This window comes from Chamaea fasciata, unplaced genomic scaffold (genome assembly GCF_029207755.1).
Source record: "Chamaea fasciata isolate MVZ Bird 193981 ecotype frontalis unplaced genomic scaffold, bChaFas1.0.hap1 SCAF_6, whole genome shotgun sequence".
NCBI lineage: Eukaryota > Metazoa > Chordata > Aves > Passeriformes > Sylviidae > Chamaea > Chamaea fasciata.
The window spans coordinates 51,208,599-51,226,268 of NW_027094091.1; the positions used below are offsets into that span (position 1 = coordinate 51,208,599).

General features: G+C 39.4%; 1 protein-coding gene across 7 annotated transcripts in view; it reads right to left on the reverse strand.

Annotated features, from left to right (window-relative positions):
* PDLIM5 (PDZ and LIM domain 5) overlaps positions 1 to 17,670 on the reverse strand; it is a 125,324-nt gene that overhangs the window by 46,018 nt on the left and 61,636 nt on the right. For 2 of the 7 annotated variants that reach the window (XM_066186356.1, XM_066186359.1), the window contains exons 4-8: positions 10,514 to 10,556; positions 8,873 to 9,243; positions 4,258 to 4,275; positions 3,788 to 3,960; positions 2,303 to 2,339 (exon numbers count right to left, since the gene is read on the reverse strand). In XM_066186356.1, coding sequence (XP_066042453.1) covers positions 2,303 to 2,339; positions 3,788 to 3,960; positions 4,258 to 4,275; positions 8,873 to 9,243; positions 10,514 to 10,556 — 642 coding nt within the window. Of the gene's footprint in view, positions 1,672 to 2,302; positions 2,340 to 3,787; positions 3,961 to 4,257; positions 4,276 to 8,872; positions 9,244 to 10,513; positions 10,557 to 17,670 lie in introns of all 7 variants that reach the window. The other 5 variants (XM_066186357.1, XM_066186361.1, XM_066186362.1 and 2 more) reach the window with 4 other exon arrangements.

The window sequence follows — 17,670 nt, forward strand, 5'->3', positions numbered from 1 at the left end:
AAAACCACAAATACCATAAGGTACTGATGTACTGTATAGCAGAATAAACCATCTGAAAAAGAAACTCAAAATGGTTCCAAAGGTCCTCTCAAGTTCCAACATTGTACAAGGAAAAAAAAGCCAACCCCACCAAGTCTTCTGGAGAAGTATCTGTTCACAGGACTAATTACATCAGAGGAGTGTGGAGGTCAGCTGCATAAACCCAGACCAATTGCAATGGTTCTCACTGAGCAGTTGTGAGAAACTGGGCTTTTACGTGTGCTTCACCATCACCTCTGTTTGAAGTCTCACACTTTATCCGGTTCAACAAGCGCTGCAAAAGCCGAAAGCAAGCTTTACTTCATATAATTCTTACTCCCGTAAGGGTCAATCATTTTATTAATTCCTGCAAATCTCGTGTCAATTTCAATTACACAAACACATACCCCATTTTTAAGATGATCAGGAACTGAAATACTGGGATGGTTCTAAACAAATCAGATTGTTTCTACTATGCAGCTGGGATTTAACTGTTTCTCTTCCTATAGGCTGTGAAGGTGCAATGAAATGTCATCCCCATGCATGAGAAGACTATTCAAGGAGTCCCAGAGACTCAAAAGAAAAACAGACAGAGCTAAGATAAAAGCAACTTTTATTAAAATACTCTTCAAGCTTCAAAATGCATAAATTAATGGATGTGTAGCTACTATAATACATTATTTTACAGGAGAACCATAGGGCTGTGAAGTTTTCATAAACACAAGATAACCTATAAGCTTCACTCTACAATAAATAAATACTACTGTCTAATCTTGTCCCTGCTAAATGTGCTGAAGCTCTTACACAGTAATATTCTGCTCAATTATTCTTTAAGTTTTCCAAAACTTGAGCATATTACTACTCTAAGCAGCAAAATCTTTATATCGAGCTTTCACTTCAATTCAAAATATAGGAACATTATTTTTTAAATTTTTCTTTTCTTTGCTTGAAAGCATTCTGTCTTCTTGCTGTACTTTGTGAAACATTTACAACCACTCTAAAATTGACCTCTTGAAAATCTAGTGAAATCCAAGATAATTTTCCTGGTAGGTATGATAATTTGAAATAAGTGCATAGAATCCCCTCTTCATCTTCTTCCCCCAGCCCCAGAATCAAGGTAACACAATTTCTAATTAATTTGTTCAAAATTTTCTGCTTTCTAACAGCCTACAGGAACTCAAACTCAGCAATGCAAATTACTTCTTTCAGGCAGAAAAAAGAACTGAAACAGCTGTCTCCTCCCCCACATTGGGAGATTCAGCCACCCAAGTTGTTAAGTTTTAAATATGTATTTTTTGTCAACTAATGATTAGCACAAAAACATTTTCATCCCATTTTTTACACATCAGTAGGAAAGTGTTAGAAAAGTATAGAAAAGGCTAGAATTTCTCTCGCAGAAAGGCTACTGAAATATGTTTTCTTTTTTCATTTTTTTTTCTTTTTCTTTTTTTTTTTCTTTTTCTTTCTTTTTTTTTTTTTTTTTTTTTTTTTTTGCAAAGCAGAGGGAAAAGAAGGAAGGAAGGAAGTGTTTGTATTTTGCTTTTGCAACTTGGGTAAAATCACTGGACATTAAGAACACGTGCTGAGACTTCATGGTGCCAGTCACGTAATTTTGTATATTTGGGGCTAAGGACGTGGATGGGAACCTTTTCCCTGTGAAAAGAAGTGATAGAAGAAAAATAAGAAAGAAAGAAAGAATGAAAGTTTGTCTTATGCAGTTTCACAAGTGAGCATGCAAACTCCATGCACTATCCCTATTGCATTGTCTTCCTCTCTGTCAAAAAGTTGGATCCAGTGTTAGTCAAAGTCAGTAAAGAAAGTCTCACTGACTTCAAGAACCATTAGATTTAGCCACTGGTTGATGCTCCTTCTGAACAATGCTTATCCCAAAGCAAGGGGACAGCTGACCCTCACTGGCAGCCAGAACAGCAATACTTCCCATCTATGTCTTGCAATCAGATCCACACTCAAATCGAAAATGCCTGATTAGACTTGGAAAAGGAAAACACAAGCTGACCTCATACAGGCAACCAAATCGGTTCAAGTTTACAGAAAACCTCTACACAAACTCCAGCACAAACATTACTACTGGATTGCACCAACAGCTTTTAAAAAGGTTTTGTCTATGAAGATGATCTTGATTTTTACATGCTGAAGAAAAAGGCAAAAAGGGAAGGAACATTTTAAAAACACCCAGATGTCACACAAGTGCACCAAACATTACAAGTTAAGAATTAAAACATGCAAGGTATTAAAGTAGAAAGAATGTAAAACAACAACTCACTTAGTCTTCTTCGCAGCTTCATTTTCTGGTTCTTTCACTGAAGGAAAACAGAAAATTTTTATTTTCTAGGGCACTAAAGACACCATACCACAACACTGAGATTCACTGCTGTGCCAATGCATTCACTACAGCAGGAAATTATAACAAGGCTTGTTAGGATTCCTCGATTCTAAATAGGCCCCAATGGATGTGAGTTATATCTATGAACTTCAAGAGCCCCTTTTCAGCTAGTAGGACTGCTGAAAAGTGGCTCTGCTGGCCTCTGCCCTTCCCCTTGGCCCACTCTCCATGCTGGCATTGAGAAAGGTGATTTGAGAAGGTGAAGATGAATGGAAATTAAGAGGTATTTCTTTTGGATGAACATCCAGTGGGTTTATATCAGGTGATAATCCAAGCATCTGTTTGCAGCCAGGCTACTTCCCACCAAGGTTCTAGAGGTCTGCACAAGGGATAATGTAAATTCCCAGTCCTGATTTTAAGGCTGGTAAATCTAGTTGCAGTGATTTTCTTACAGCATTTGTCAACATGATAAATTCATCTTTACTGGATAACACATTATTTGATGTTCAGGTCCCATGCTCTGCTCTTACAAGGACTGATGAAGGGAACTGAACACAGGACCACAAAACAATCAGATCCAAAGTCAGAATATTTATTACACAAGGATAATAAGCCTTGTTTTGCGAGATGTTATTACTGGCTTCTAAAAATAGCTGATTTAATCAAATCTTCCCCTGGAGAGGAGCTCCGGTTGCCTCAATGCCTTCTTTATTGCAGCTCTAGCTGAGGAAAGCAGAAGAATGAGAACTTAAAGCCTCTGACAGCACTTCTGGTGGGCTTCACACAAAATCACAAATCTTAACCAAAGACTTATGGCTGCCAGCACAATATGAAATTCAAGTTTTAGCATAAAATTATATGACTGGGAATGATCTTCACCACATCATCTTTTCCACTCCAGCAACACATATAATCGCACCATTGCAAAGGAGCAGGTGGAAACATACCCTGAATAAACTGAGGAACTATGGATTTATGTTTCTGATTGATTACAGCACTGCAGATCCCGTACTTTTGCATGACTGACAGAGACTTTGTACATGCCAGAAAACACCTAATTTTTCTGAAGTGTTAAATTTGACCAGGAATGTCGCCATTTTGGTGATATGGGGGGAAAAGAAACAACAAATACGTATCTTTCAATACATCTGGGAGTAGAAATGGAAATTTTAGGATTTATCTAGAATGTTTTAATTCAGCTCAATCAGGAACAATGCCCAGCAATGTATATATCCTGAACTACTACGTAATGGCAGGGTTTTTAATTCAGCTCAAACAGGAATAATGTCCAGCAATGTATATATCCTGAACTACTAAGTAACGGCAGAGTTTTACAGTAATATTTCCGTTTCTGTATCCGCCAGGTTTAAAAGCATCGGTCTGTGCAGGGGCCCAGGCATTGCCGCGCTGGCAGCGGGAACTCACTGTGATCAGTGCCGGTGATCTGGGCCAGGATGCGGAAGGAGCGGGACTGGGTGGTGCCCGTGCGAGGGTGCCAGTCCTCCGTGTCCTCAATCAGTCGCTTCTTGCTGGCGTCGCTGTGCGTGGGCGTGTGGTAGAACTCCGTGTAGGTGTCCACGATGTGCTTCCGCGGGGGGCTGGCCAGGGACAGACACAGCAGTGAGTGCAAGGCACCAGACAACACCTCACTCCGGCCAGCTACAAAGGCACGGGCGCAGCCGTGACTTTTCACAGCATTTAAAGGCAGCTTCTGCGCTGGGATGCAGAAAGGCAGCAGTTGAGGCCCAGCTAAACACAGATGCAGTCTTCTGAACCAAACACACCCTTTATAATTACTTTAACCCCACTGAAATATTTCTCCTTGTTTCACTGATGGAACACTTGAAACAGTAAAAGACAGTATTATCAAGACATCTACATGCTTAAACTTTTACCGTTTGGGTGGGTTTTTCCTTGGAGGCGACAGAGTAAGACAGCAAGAGAAAGTTTTCCCAGCATAAACAGGAAAAGGAGAAAAAGAAAAGAAGAAATAAAGTCAGAAAGCTGAAATGAAACAGAAAGGTAGCTAATTATTCTACTGAATTAGTTCTGTAAGAAAGGCACTAAAATCCAATTAATAGCCATACTCTCATTTTACCACTAAAACAACTGCACAGAACTTGCATACTTTAATTAAACTCATGGTGGTTTCCCTATAGGGTTGAGGGGGGGAATTGGTTTTGGTAAAGCAGGGTAGTCTACCTAGCTCAGATCAGGTGCCCGTTGACAAATTCTCCCTTTAGCTCCCGAGGGGCACAGCACAGATGTGCGCACATACAAGGACCACCCAGTACACACCAAGTCTTTTGCACTTGGCAGAGTTCAGATCAGAACCAGGCCACCTGAAAGCACAGATGGCCACGTTCCGAGGCATAATGAGGAGGTACACTCTTTGAAAGAAAAACAGTGAGGTGATCGGTCCATCTGGAAACTTTCCTTACAGTAACCTACAGGTTATTATCAGTCCACTTGCACTAACAAGATTTTCAAGAGCACAGGATCTAAAAGCTTTGATTGCAGCAAGTGATGTAAAGAATGTGTCAGTTTGGGAAATTTGAGAAAAGGGAACAGAAGACTCAAACTATAAAAATTATTCCTAAATCCCACATTTGTTATTCCAAAGCATTAATCTGTAAGACCCTCTAAGCGTACATTTATTTTTACATATTTTAAAGGAGGAAAACTGTGAAAACTTAGCTCCTAGGACATAAAACTTCTACTAAGTACTAAAAACCAAAACCCAACAAAGCTTTAAAAGTCACTTTTATTTTTGACACTACCTCCTCACTGTACTTTTATGGTTCAAAGTATTTCTGGGGAAGAAAGGTGGAAAATGAGTGAGGAAAGATGTTAAGTGTTAACAAGTAAGAATTAGGCCCATTAAAAGGAATGCAGTAGTAAAAACTTAAGCTTAAAAAATACTTAATACTTGAAACAATGTGAAAAGTATGGTACAAAATTATATCAAAAGATTTAATTTATTGACACACAGTATTAGTGAGGAGCATGTATCACATATCAAAGTTAATAACAGAAAGAGGTATAGAAACAAAGGCAGTGGCAATTCCAGGATGGAGAACAGAGAAAAATTGGTAAAGCATCATAAACAGTTAATAGCAAAAATGAAATCTGAAAATTAAAGTAGTAATTAAAGGTGTGGAAATACATGAAAATTATTTTAACTATTTATGTGTAGTTTACTGCATTCTAGCAACTACCCCAATGAAATAAGCAGTCTTTCACATTTGTTGAAAGTGATATAAAGAAAAAAATCCCACTGACTTCTCTTGTCCTACTGGTCTCCGTTTTAAGACTTGACAGTCTACCAGTAATGACACACTGAGGCAACAAGGTGGTGCCAGAGACAAAGGAAAACTGTGAGACAGGCTCTCTCCTAACTCAGCCTGGAGGCAAAAGGGAGAAAAGCCAGTAAAACCTCAGTCATTGATCATCCTAATATGCACAGATCAAGAGTATATGGATGTTGTTTTTCTTTTCGTGTATGAATTCAGAATCCAGCCCTTCATTCTACAGTTCTCAAAGCAATTTTATTTTTATACTGTATTTCACCACTTACTAGTTGTATTACCAACACCAATGAACCACAGTCGCACCAAGAATTTATCAGTACACACAAACACCACACAAATGTTTTGTAGAATAAAAATGAGCTGCAAAATGTAGCACAGTGAAAAGCAAAGTCACATCATGTCCAATGCAGATAAAATAATCTATGACACTAATTAAAGCTGAAGCTGTTTTGCAAAATTTAAATATATAACTCTGTAAGAGCTGTAATTTTGCAAAACCAGAATACATGCTGGTTATTCCAATAGGAAAAATAACCATCATTCAAGTCCAGTGCTGTTGATACTAACTTTGTCGCTGCTGCTATCTGCAAGGGAAAAAAAAGTATTTGATGTGTTAATTAATTCTTTGCTTCTTAAAAGAGTACAGGAGTTTCCAAATCCAAGCTCTGGTAAAGCCATATATCACGTAAGTCAAACTTATAAACATCAAGAGAACCTACAAGAGAAAACTTTAGCCCAGCTGAACTCAAACTGAGTGAAGTCTATGGACATCTTACCTGTTTTAAGCAGCAGGCACATCTTCATGCAAGAGCTAGCAAAAAGGTCTTGATAAAAGTGCAACTGCACACAGGCTAGTGAAGGCAAATCGCTTGCTTTCTAAGGCAAAACTAAACAAGGGAAATTAAACTTCCTTTCCCATCCTGAAGTCAAATAGTTCATATCCTGAATGTTTTTGAGGGAAGCCGAGAGGAAGGGAGGAAATTGTGAGTAAAACAAGGTGCATGTCTAAAGAACTGTATTTACTAAGCAGTGCCATCTATGAACAAGGTACAAGTTGTTTTTTCGCATGTTTTGAGAAAATGAATCACACAAGCCACAGAAGCAAAATGGAATTCATTTCAGACTGATCAATTATTCCAAATTTCAGTGTTTGTGATATTTTATAGAAGTCATTGATACCATTTCAAATGGTGAGACATTAATGCATCATTTTAGAAACTTAATTTTCCTAGGTGAAATTAAGTAGTGTAGCAACAGACCAATATAACCATCTTAGTGGGTTTTGACTGCTTCTTTTTGTTTTGTGCTTTAGGACTGCAGGACACTCAGGCAGCCCAAACAGAATACTGTAAGAAAGACTGCAAAATAAAGTAGGTTTTTACAACTCTGAAATGTTTTCAAACTTTTCCAAACTAGATCTGTAAGGCTGATAGTGAGACAGGGATTTCTTCACCTCTCAGCTGTGATTATTCATCCTCTTTGATGGCATTATTCATCCTCCAAGTAAGGTAGGGCACATAGCAGTGCTCACCCAGTCATCCTATCTTGATTGTGAAGTGCTTACTCTGTGCCTGCAGCACTTCCTTGAGAGGACTTAATTTTGTTGCTATTGTTCCTCTTTTTCAGTACTAATTGCTGCTTTTGAATACTTCTTACACAGTTATTTGTTAAAACAGTATTCCTGGAAAGATAAGAGAGGGTTTGCCAAAGTTATTCAACAACTGCACCAGCAGTGAGCAAGTCCATGGGATCTCTCAATTTCAATCCACTTCTTGCAGAGTGAACTCCTGCCATCTGTTTAAGAAAGGGCTGGAAGTTACCATGGCTACAGGGCAATATAAAATGCATACAGGCTGCATTATGAGTCCACACATGGAAAATATTTGTATTACAACATAAAGGGAATAAGTACCTAAAGAAGTCTGGTTTTTTAACTCCGTAAGAAACTCAACTGAAACTGCTATTTATTCAGTATTTTAGTTGGCATGGGTGTTTACCTTTCCGTAGGGTTCTTCATATACTTTCTACACAGAGCGAATACCAGAGAAGAGAGGCTTAAGGCCTGTTCTTCCAGTACCTTTCCTTTGTGGGATGGGAAATAGTAACCACAGCTTTCAGGTTTTAAGCCCAGGTTTCACATTCTTAAAACTGAAGAGAAAGCTATGGTTCCCCTCCTGCCCTTTTTATAACTCAATTCAACTGCTGGTCACAGAGGCCAACTGGCTCATGCCCAGCCTCCTCCTCTCCCCCCAGCACAGCAGGCGCTGGGAACTGGACCCTGAGGTGCTACAGCTCCCAAACTCTGCCCAGGGATCTCTGGGAGAGCCCAAGGCATCCCCAGCCAAAATCTTGCTGCAGGTCTGAGTTCCCAGGACTGCTGCTGGGCTCTATTTAGTTTACTAAGCTACTGTTTACTAGTCTAGATGCTACACCAGATAAAGCCTTTAATGTCTCCTTACAGTCCCTTAAATGTTCAGTCTCTGATGCCCACTTCAACATAAACAAATATTTGAATAAGGAAATTACTCACATTTAAATCTGCATTGCTTGTTTAGGATGAAGGTAAAATTTAAAGTTGAGGTATTTATATTATAGCACTGCAAAAAATCCGCTTAACCCCATCAGCTTCCTAGAAAACATCTTAAAGCTTCTCCTGTTTTGTGAAGAGAATTAATGAGGCATCTGTCCATTTGCCTCCCTCCCTTTTCCACTGGTTCCACTGGGACCTTTTTCCACTGGTTCTGCCAGGGTCACAGTTGGTCTCCCAGAGCGTCTCATTCCCGGCCATCACAGCACCCACTGACCCTTCTTGACAGACTGCTCTGCATTTTTGTGTGCCTGCTGCTTTCAGTTGCTGTATTGGGTGTCAAAATACACAGTGAGATTGGAGATTGAAATTAATACCAGGCTTGTTGTAAGGTCCAAAACACGTGGTGATAGAACACATCATGTAAAGAATTCCATGGTCCTTGTTCAATTTAGCCATGACGCTCTGTAAACTGATACGTCACTCGTGAGAAAAACCATCACCAAAAGTCTATCGGGGCCCTTTGAAGTATCACTTCTAAAACAATTTGTGAGAGATCGACTTTTGAGGAGTAAACAACTCCTCTAAGCTGTGTTTTCGTTAGCCCTCAAACAAGCCCGGCTTTTTTCCTGTGAGGAAAGACCCTCACAGCAAAAAAAAAATCCCACCTACCCATTTTGCTGTTTACTCTCCCCCTGGTTCTCTCTGCCTCCTCGTCGCGGCCCCTCGGCTGCGTCCTGGGTGCCGTCGGCGGCCCCGTGCTGCCGTGGGACAGGAACTGCAGGTTTAGGAGCGCCCGGCGCAGGTGGCCACGGCTCAGCGTTAGGCTTGGCGTTAGCATGCACTCCGGGCACGGCACACGTGGCCGACGCCTGCGCCGGCGTGAAGGCGGAGGACGGTGATGGGATGGAGGTGACCTTGGAGGTGGTTACAGCTCCAAACGGCCTTGGTGTCTTATTGAAAGCCACGCTTGCTGGGGCAGTGACTTTGGGTGCAACAGCAGAGGCAATGGGCACAGGCTTAACTACTTCGGTAGGTTCTGCCTATGTGGGATGAAAAACAAAACAGAAACACACAAAACCACGCCAAACGCATGCACATTCCTCAGCAGGGATTTTAGCTGCTCTTGGGAGAGATGACCCACTTAGCGTGAAGCACAGAAGCAAGCTTTACCGAGACTGCAGCCATGAAATGTATGGGAAAACAACCAGAGCCGTGCATTTTCGGAGAGGGAATGATCCCAACATGCACAATCAATATGAAATTCCACAATGCTAGCTCCTCTCACCATATCCAAAACAGACACTCCACAAATCAAACTCACAAGAAACTGAAAAACTGCTCTGTTGCAAAACCCATCGGGTAACTCATGTGGAAAAAACTAGAGCTTTTTAGAAAAATCCACAGTCCATGTCTCAAACCCAATTTGAGATATGCACGTTCCCCATACACAATTGGAATGTGCAAGTGTTCACACACTGATCTGTTGCTAAGACCTTTAAGAGTAGAACGAGAGCACATGGATGCCCCCCGCTGTCTCCACATACCCATGTCAGAAAACACACTCAAGAAATCTGATTTTTTTGTTTGGTTGGTTTTTTGTGCTGGGAACTATGTTTTAACATTGTGGTTCCCAAACTGTGGCCTTTAAAGGTCATGGTAAGGAGAACAGTAATATAGTACACATTAATTATGTCCATTGGAGAGACTTTTCAAGTACAGGGTATTTATATGTATTTTCAAGTTTGCAAACAGCTTTTTTTATCAGAAAGGGGGTTTTGAAACTGTTGCATAGAATAAAATATTAGAAGAAGCCAAGAATAAATAATTCTCCAGGGCTAAAAGGAAAGTGAGGGGGCTTGATCATTAAAACTGTAGTATTTGGATAAGCTTCTCTCAAATATCAGGAAAGATTACAGCGTCTATTAAAAATACTAAATCCCCCACGAAAAATTTTAAAAATCACTACCAAAAAAAATCTACCTGATCCTGTTTCTCTCGTAGGTGCAGAGGGAAAACACCAGCAATATCTTTAAAAAAAAAGTTCCAAGAGTTGCAGAATAACATTTATTCACCTTTCTTTTTTTTTAAAGATCATTTTCAGGTCTCTCCGTTCTTTTTTTTTGGGGGGGGGGGGGGTGGGGGGGGAAGTAATCAAAGATCCAAATGCTGCAATACTCTTAATGTAACACATGGAAAACAAGCATGTTATACTGAAAGTTTGAATCCGAGTGCTTATCAACAACAGGGTTTGACAGATGGGTATCAGTTAGTGCCACATGCCACATTTCTTGGTTCTGATGATGAACATACCTTTGTCACATGAAAATGATCAGGTTTTTGTATAGAAGACACTCTGGAAAAGAAAAAAATAACTGTAATTGTAAAAAACTAATTCTTTAATGTTTAAGCATTTTTCTGTTCTACTCATCACATCCACCCACAGATACATAAAATATTTAATTTTATTTCCTCTATAGGAAACAAGCAGTATTTAAGTTAAATCTGCAACACTGCTCTTTCTGTATCTCCCTTACAAAAAAGGGGAATATATATAATCCAGATGCCATGCTGGCAGGGAAAAAAAAGAGAATTAAAAAATAAAGGAAAAAGTATATAGCATGTGAAGATGATGTTCTGCACTTGGCCCTCCCCAATCGTGCATGGCTGCTGACACACATTATGTCCACATCAACAGCAATTCTCAACAGAGAGAGGGTTTTGTCTGCTCTGGGGAACAGGTCCCTTCTCCCCTTTCCCACAGAGTGTGCAGGCTATGAAAGCCTGACCTCTGGCCCACCACAGCGCTGGGGTGCATCATTAATCACTCCTAATTGCAGAGTTGTCAATTTGCAGCAACAAAAGACACAAGAAGGGAGAAAAAAATGCCGATACATATGGATACTTTTCTTTCTTTTTTAAGACCATCTCTGCCTTAGGTATACTTGTTCACTTTCAATACAGTAACTTGAAAAGGTTTACGCATCTGTTAAGCTGGACCAACAGGAAGAATTAGGAAGGCACTAATTATTCAAGCCAACTACCATATTTCACGCTTGAGAAAAAAACCTTCTCTTTGCTAATGCTGGACTTTTGTTTAAGTCTCATAAAAGGAACATATTTTTTTTTTCTGTTTTTACAAAACAATAATATTTGAGTCTGCAATAGATGACATTGCCTCTATACTCATCAACACAGCACTGAGCAAAAATGATTTCACCCCACTATTACCAGACGACGAGACGACATACTTTTCAAAATTCATCTGCAAAAGTATCATACAAAAAGAAAAAAAAGGGTGGGGGAAAAAAAGCTTGATAATCAAAATGTTCACAATGCTCCTTTTAAACAGACAGACAACATAACATTTTCCCCACAAACATACTTGAACCAAGGACATAAATTTGTGTGCCCCAGACATACTTAAAACAGTTTAACTTGGCCTTGTTGACTTCAGACCATAATCAGACTAAAAATCTGTGATTTATCCCATATTGTACAAGGAAAATGCTCACCCAGCAAACTGAGCTACCAAGATCATAATGTGAAAAATGCATGGTAGTTAGACAAGACAGTACAAAAGGAAATGCACACTTCAAGCTGAGAAGCAAAACATATCCAACACATATATTTAAGAAAATTCTTCCTTCAGGGCCATTTCCCACAATATTTTCATAGATACCACTGAACTGCACAGCCAAAAAGTAATTAAACCGCAGAATCGTGCATATTCCTTAGCTGTTAGCACTTCACTTGCCACCTAGCAATTAAACGCATTAGGATTTCATGGAGGTTTGGTCCCACTGAATGTATGAATAACTGATGACAAAAGTTTTCAGAACGAGATGACACATTTGTCCTGTTACTACTTACTAGAAAAAGCAGGATAGCCTGAAGCATGGTATTTTCTGAATGATTTAAAACTAGCAGTTCAGTGTATAAGTTTATGCAATACTTTCAATAACATACAAACAAAGCAAAGACATAAGTGCTCAGTATTTAGGCTTATTATAAACAAATCACACAAAAGACCTTGGCAAATGGTTACTCTATCAAACTTCGTAAGAATTACTATAAACAACAAAAACAGCAGCTGCAGTCATTGCTTTCTGACAAACTGTTACTGAAAATCAAAGTGCATGAATTTTTTGCACAGCCTCTACATCAAAGTCATTCATTTTTTATTGGAGGGAAAAAAACCCCAGCTATATATTTAGCTTGTGTGAACAGCTCATTTTGACCAAACATGATCAAATTTTCTGTCTAAACATACCACAAGACAATCTTCTCTGATTAATACTTTCATGACATTTAATGCAATTCAAAACATTCCAACTTCCAGAGCAGCCTTATTAGGAAAATGAATTAGTCCACTCTTCACTGTAAGCAGTAGGTCCAGCAAAAACTATTCATTCTTCAAATTCCCCTAGTATTCATTCACTTTCCAAGTATTTCACTAAGTTAAAAAAAAAGAAAAAGACACAAGCAACTTGACATAACTCTTCTATAGTTACCAGTAAGCGGAAGAACACATTATTAAAGCTAAAACTACAGTTATTCACTCTTCTGCAGTGAGTACAATTTGATACACCATCTCCAAGGACTGATCATCAATAGCAACACTGTTATCTCAATAATCAACATTATAGAGGCAAACCCTCAGCCAGTATCTAAATCTTCACTGAACCCAAAATCCAAAGGACATGTCAGAGCTGTCTCCTCTGAACTCCATTTAAAGCCCCATCACCCTCCATCCATTTAAACCCTCATAACTTAAAAAGCAGCTGAAAAACGCAATGGGGAAGTCACAGGAAGGTAACTGTGTCATTTATATGAGCCCTGCTATAAACAAGGGGAACACACAACTCTGATATCCACATGGCTGCTGTGTTTGCTGTTTTCATATTTCTGTAAAATATGTTCAAACTCTTATGAGAAATACAGGAAGGTGCAACACCTTCAGTGAGTGACAGAATCAGAATCATCCATGTTGAAAAAGGTCTTTAAGATTGAACCCAACCATAAACCTAACACCGTTACGCCCACTAAATTAAGTCAATGATGGAAAACTTCCTCTGAACATTATTTGTTTTTCTGAACCGAACCTTTCTAATAGAAGGATAGAAAAGAGGAGTGATTCCCTTCCCGTCTCGCATCCTGCCCTTGCAATTTTCAAAACTAACTCCTTTTTCCTAGCTGGTGAATCATCAGGGGACAAGTTTTGGCAGCAGATGCCACAACCCTGAAAAGCCACTAGTCAGATCTTCCTTCCAAAAACCTGAATTTTTCATAGTCTTGCCATCATAGTCTGCAGTTCTGTTGCTTAGCTTAATTTTACTTGTAGAGAGCAGACAATTGACAGGGGAGAAAGCTAAATACATTTGCTTTCTGAAAATTAGCCAACTCATGGAATAAGATGACAAGTGGAAAGTATTTAACATATATAACAAGCCATGACTTTCACTAGGGGTTATCTGAATAAAAACATATGTAGACACTGAAAAAGGAACAATCCAGATTTTTTTTTTTTTCTTAAACATAAGCCCCTTCTCCATCACAGACATAATTCATTTCTTACCAATTTTGCTCTGGCTCACAACAATAGAAGAACAGGAACATTGTAAAGCTTGCTTCTTGTTGCAACTTAAAACACCATCAGAAATGGTTCCCTTGCACACATTAATACAAAAACATAAAACTGTGTTTCCCACAGTTTTGTAGAAGCACACATTGCCCTAGGCAACATCACTTGGTACATCAGCACTTCAGCAATCTTGCCAGGGCAAGCATCTGTGGCCTCGAGATTGCAAACCTGTCCACAGCCCAACACATGGAAAAGCAGAAGTAGCAAATTCATCATTAAGTACAACTCAATGAAAATTGGAATCTGTTGCAATCACTGGAAAAAAAAAAAAAAAAAAAAAAAAAAAAAAAAAAAAAAAAAAAAAAGAAAGAGAGACTTCTTTTTTTGCCTTAAAAAATAGCAATGTTTTTAAATCTGTACCCGGGTCATTGTGGTTGCTAAGAGATGGATGTCAACATTTTATTTCATCAGTCATTCCCTTTGTTTATAATGCTAGCTTACATTTAGCTGAACATACCAAATTATGACAAATAGTGTTAATTACAATCGAACAACGGAAATGTCAGTGCTGCAGTGCTGCACCCAGAGGGTGGCTGGGCACTAGAACAGAGCTAGTTTGTGAGTCACTCTCAACAGATGCTACACTTTAAGTAAGTTTAAAAGGGTGTAAATTAATAGAATGTGTCTGTCAGCCTTTTACATTTGGTATACACTATAAAATACCTGCACATCCTCACAGCGTGCCTCCCCCAGCACACCAGGGTACACTAGATCAGGTAAAAGAAAGAAAAACTATGTTCTTGCTTTACTGGCTGCTTGACAGTTGGCCAAATCAAAATCAAATCTCCTCTTAAATTTAAACAAGGTTTGTGATTTCATCATGATGTGTTAAAATAAACAGTGCTGATATTTCAGGAAAGAAAAAAGCTGCCCTCTGCTTTAGTATTCCTACCCACAAAGGTTTAGTTATTTTTAAGACCTCCCAAAGACAACTACTCCTCATAGTCTCATTCCTGTGGTCTGTGGCAACCCTACCAATACATTTGTAAAGAGAATTTTAGTGCAGGCAGATAATATTTTATTCTATTATAGCAAAACCAAAAACCAAACAAAAAGCTAAGGAAAAAATACCGCAGAATTTATCTCATTTGCCTTCTGTCTGTCAGAGGCTTTTAAAAACACGTTTTTTGCTTCCACAAAGGCAGAAAGTTTAGCAACCTGGAGCTCCCATGCTGTGGTTAGCCCTGGACTAGGAGGGCACGTCTGTACACAGCTGCCCACGACTCCCCTGATTAAAACAGGTAAAGCATCCCCAGTGCCAAGTATGGCCGAAGCCTTACAATCCTGTTTGGCAGACTGCTGCCAGTTGTCCTACAAAAGTCATAAGGCAGCCTAGATACAAGAGGTAGCTCAGCAAGTCTAAAATTATCAAGATGATTTTTATCAGTTATGCCTTTCTACAACTGTTTTTTTTCTTTTCTTAAAGCATTCCTGAAGCTGTCTTGCTAAGTAATAGTATTGACATAACAGCTAAGTGCAAGTGACCAGATAAAACAATTATAGCTGGTCTTCTAATAAGCTATAACTTATACATTTGATTTTCTTTATCAGTGCTTATTAGATAGCAAGTCACCTTTTAAAAACAGACATCTTAAAGAAAAGCATAGGTCTAAATAACTCACAGATCTAGTCAGTCCTCCAAAATACTTAATAAAAAAAAAGCTCAGCTTCACATTGAGTTTGGTCTGTCATCAAATCTAAGTAATAATTTAAAAGATTTAAGACTAAGCACTGAATTATTTTTTCCAGTGCTTTCCACAATATGGTGACTAATGTTTAAATTACCTCCTTTGTTTAAAACATAGCCCAAATAAACTCAAAAGTGCAGTCATATCTATTTTAACTGGAAATTCACCACAAACAGCTCCCAAGTCCCCAACATGTCCTTATTTGGTTGGTTTGGGGTTTTTTTTCCCTTAAGCGTTTGCATAGGAATGAGCATTTTTTCTCAAATGAAGAAGCTGGCAATTTAGAGAGCTATTAGTTAATATTTTACTTCTTCTGGGAGCTAAGCACACCTCTCCTCTACAAAGCAGATCACCCATTCATTACTTCCAGGAAGTCTGAGAAGGACAGTGGAAGTGCAGCCAACCAAATGGGATGACAACTGTTTCTGAGGTGTCAGGCAGCAACGGCAAAGAAGAGCCCTGTCCTTCACTAGGTCAGCAACATGGGAAGTGGTGTCACCCACCCAGACTCCAAAAGTACTGCACACAATCTGGCAAAATCCCAGCTGTCCTACCACCTCCTGCTTCTTCCACACTTCAAGTGATACAAGGAACAATATGAGCAACCTAGTAATTCAGCTTCTGAATTTCCATCTGTGGTGTTTCAAGCTGTGCATCATCCTAACTACAATACGCAGGCACGAGGAGAGCCTACCACAACTGCATGGCTGTCAGGAAAATTACTGAGCCTAGGACTGCTCCTGAAAAGCCAGGGACATGGCAGTAGTCATCAATAAACAAACATGACGATAAATCTATTTAAAAGGATAAATTCATGTTGGTTTTGATAGGAAATAATTATTTCCCATTAAGGTCAAGAATATCATTAAGCTTTTATCTGACTTCTCAGCAAGACCCACCAGCAAACCAGACAATTTTCTTTCCCACTCAGCCTCTAAGACACCTCTCTCCTCCCTTCCAGGTCACCCCAGCAGCAAGGGATGAACACTCATCCTTGAGGTGCATGAGCACAGGACCTGATTAGCAAAGTTCCACAAAGGCTGTCAGGGGCCTTTTCACCACAGGGAGACTGCAGCCAGCACATACCATACTCATTGTAGCAGATGTGTTGGGGGGGCTCCCACAGGCTGTCCCCAGTGGGAAAAACCACCACAGGTGGCACTGGCTGTGGAGAGCAGAGCTGAAGCACTATAAAGCACATGCCAGAATTATTACTGTCCCAATTTAATGAGCACGCACTTGCCAGAAGCTGTTAACTTTTCCACTACAGACCCTTGCTTTTCTTGCACTTTATCATTTCCGTGTATTGTTTATAGGGTTATATATTTAAGGTCACTAGCTTAGCAGCATGTATTACAGGTCTAACATACTGAGAAAAGCTATTTATGTCTCAACATGGCTGTCTATTATAGTTTTAGATACCTAACAACTTCAGTTTGGGGGTTTCCTTATGTTTTTCTTTCCTTTCAACTTTTGCATTAAGACCTCAAGCTAACCTGGCCAACAGGTCTCACCACACCTTCAAGGGAAAGAGAAGTCAAAGATCAACAGTCACAGTATGAGCTGCAGCTGGAAATTATTTTGTTTTGTGCAGAAGCTAAGCAAGAAAGATTGCAAGGCAGCAGAGATCTTTAACAGTTCATTCTGGTAGTCAATAAATTGGCCAAGGAACCAATTATTAGGTAAAGGTGCATAAAGCAAAGTCCTGTAATTCTTCTGCTGATTGCAACAACCACGCAAGAAGAGAAAAAATAATAAGCCCATCTGACTCCAGCTGATCCAGCTAATTTTGAAGTTTTCTTTTCCCACCATCTAGTTTTTGAAAAAAAAAACACCTTTCATCCTTCTCAGCTCAAAATACTTAGGGGGTAAGAGTCACAGCACATCTACAGCGTATGAGGCAATTAAGTTGCTTTTGTGGGCAACTAATCACCGATGGAAAACATCTGATGGTCACAAAGTCTGTTGAGATCTGTGACAGTGCTGCAAACATTACTTTCGTCTTGCCTCATAGCCAAAGTAAGTGAGTAATATTTGACAGGCACAGTACGTGTTTTTATTACCTCATAGGGTTTTGTGCCACAGACATGAGTTTCTACTGACAATATCCTGGAATTTTTCAAAGGCAGTAATTATTC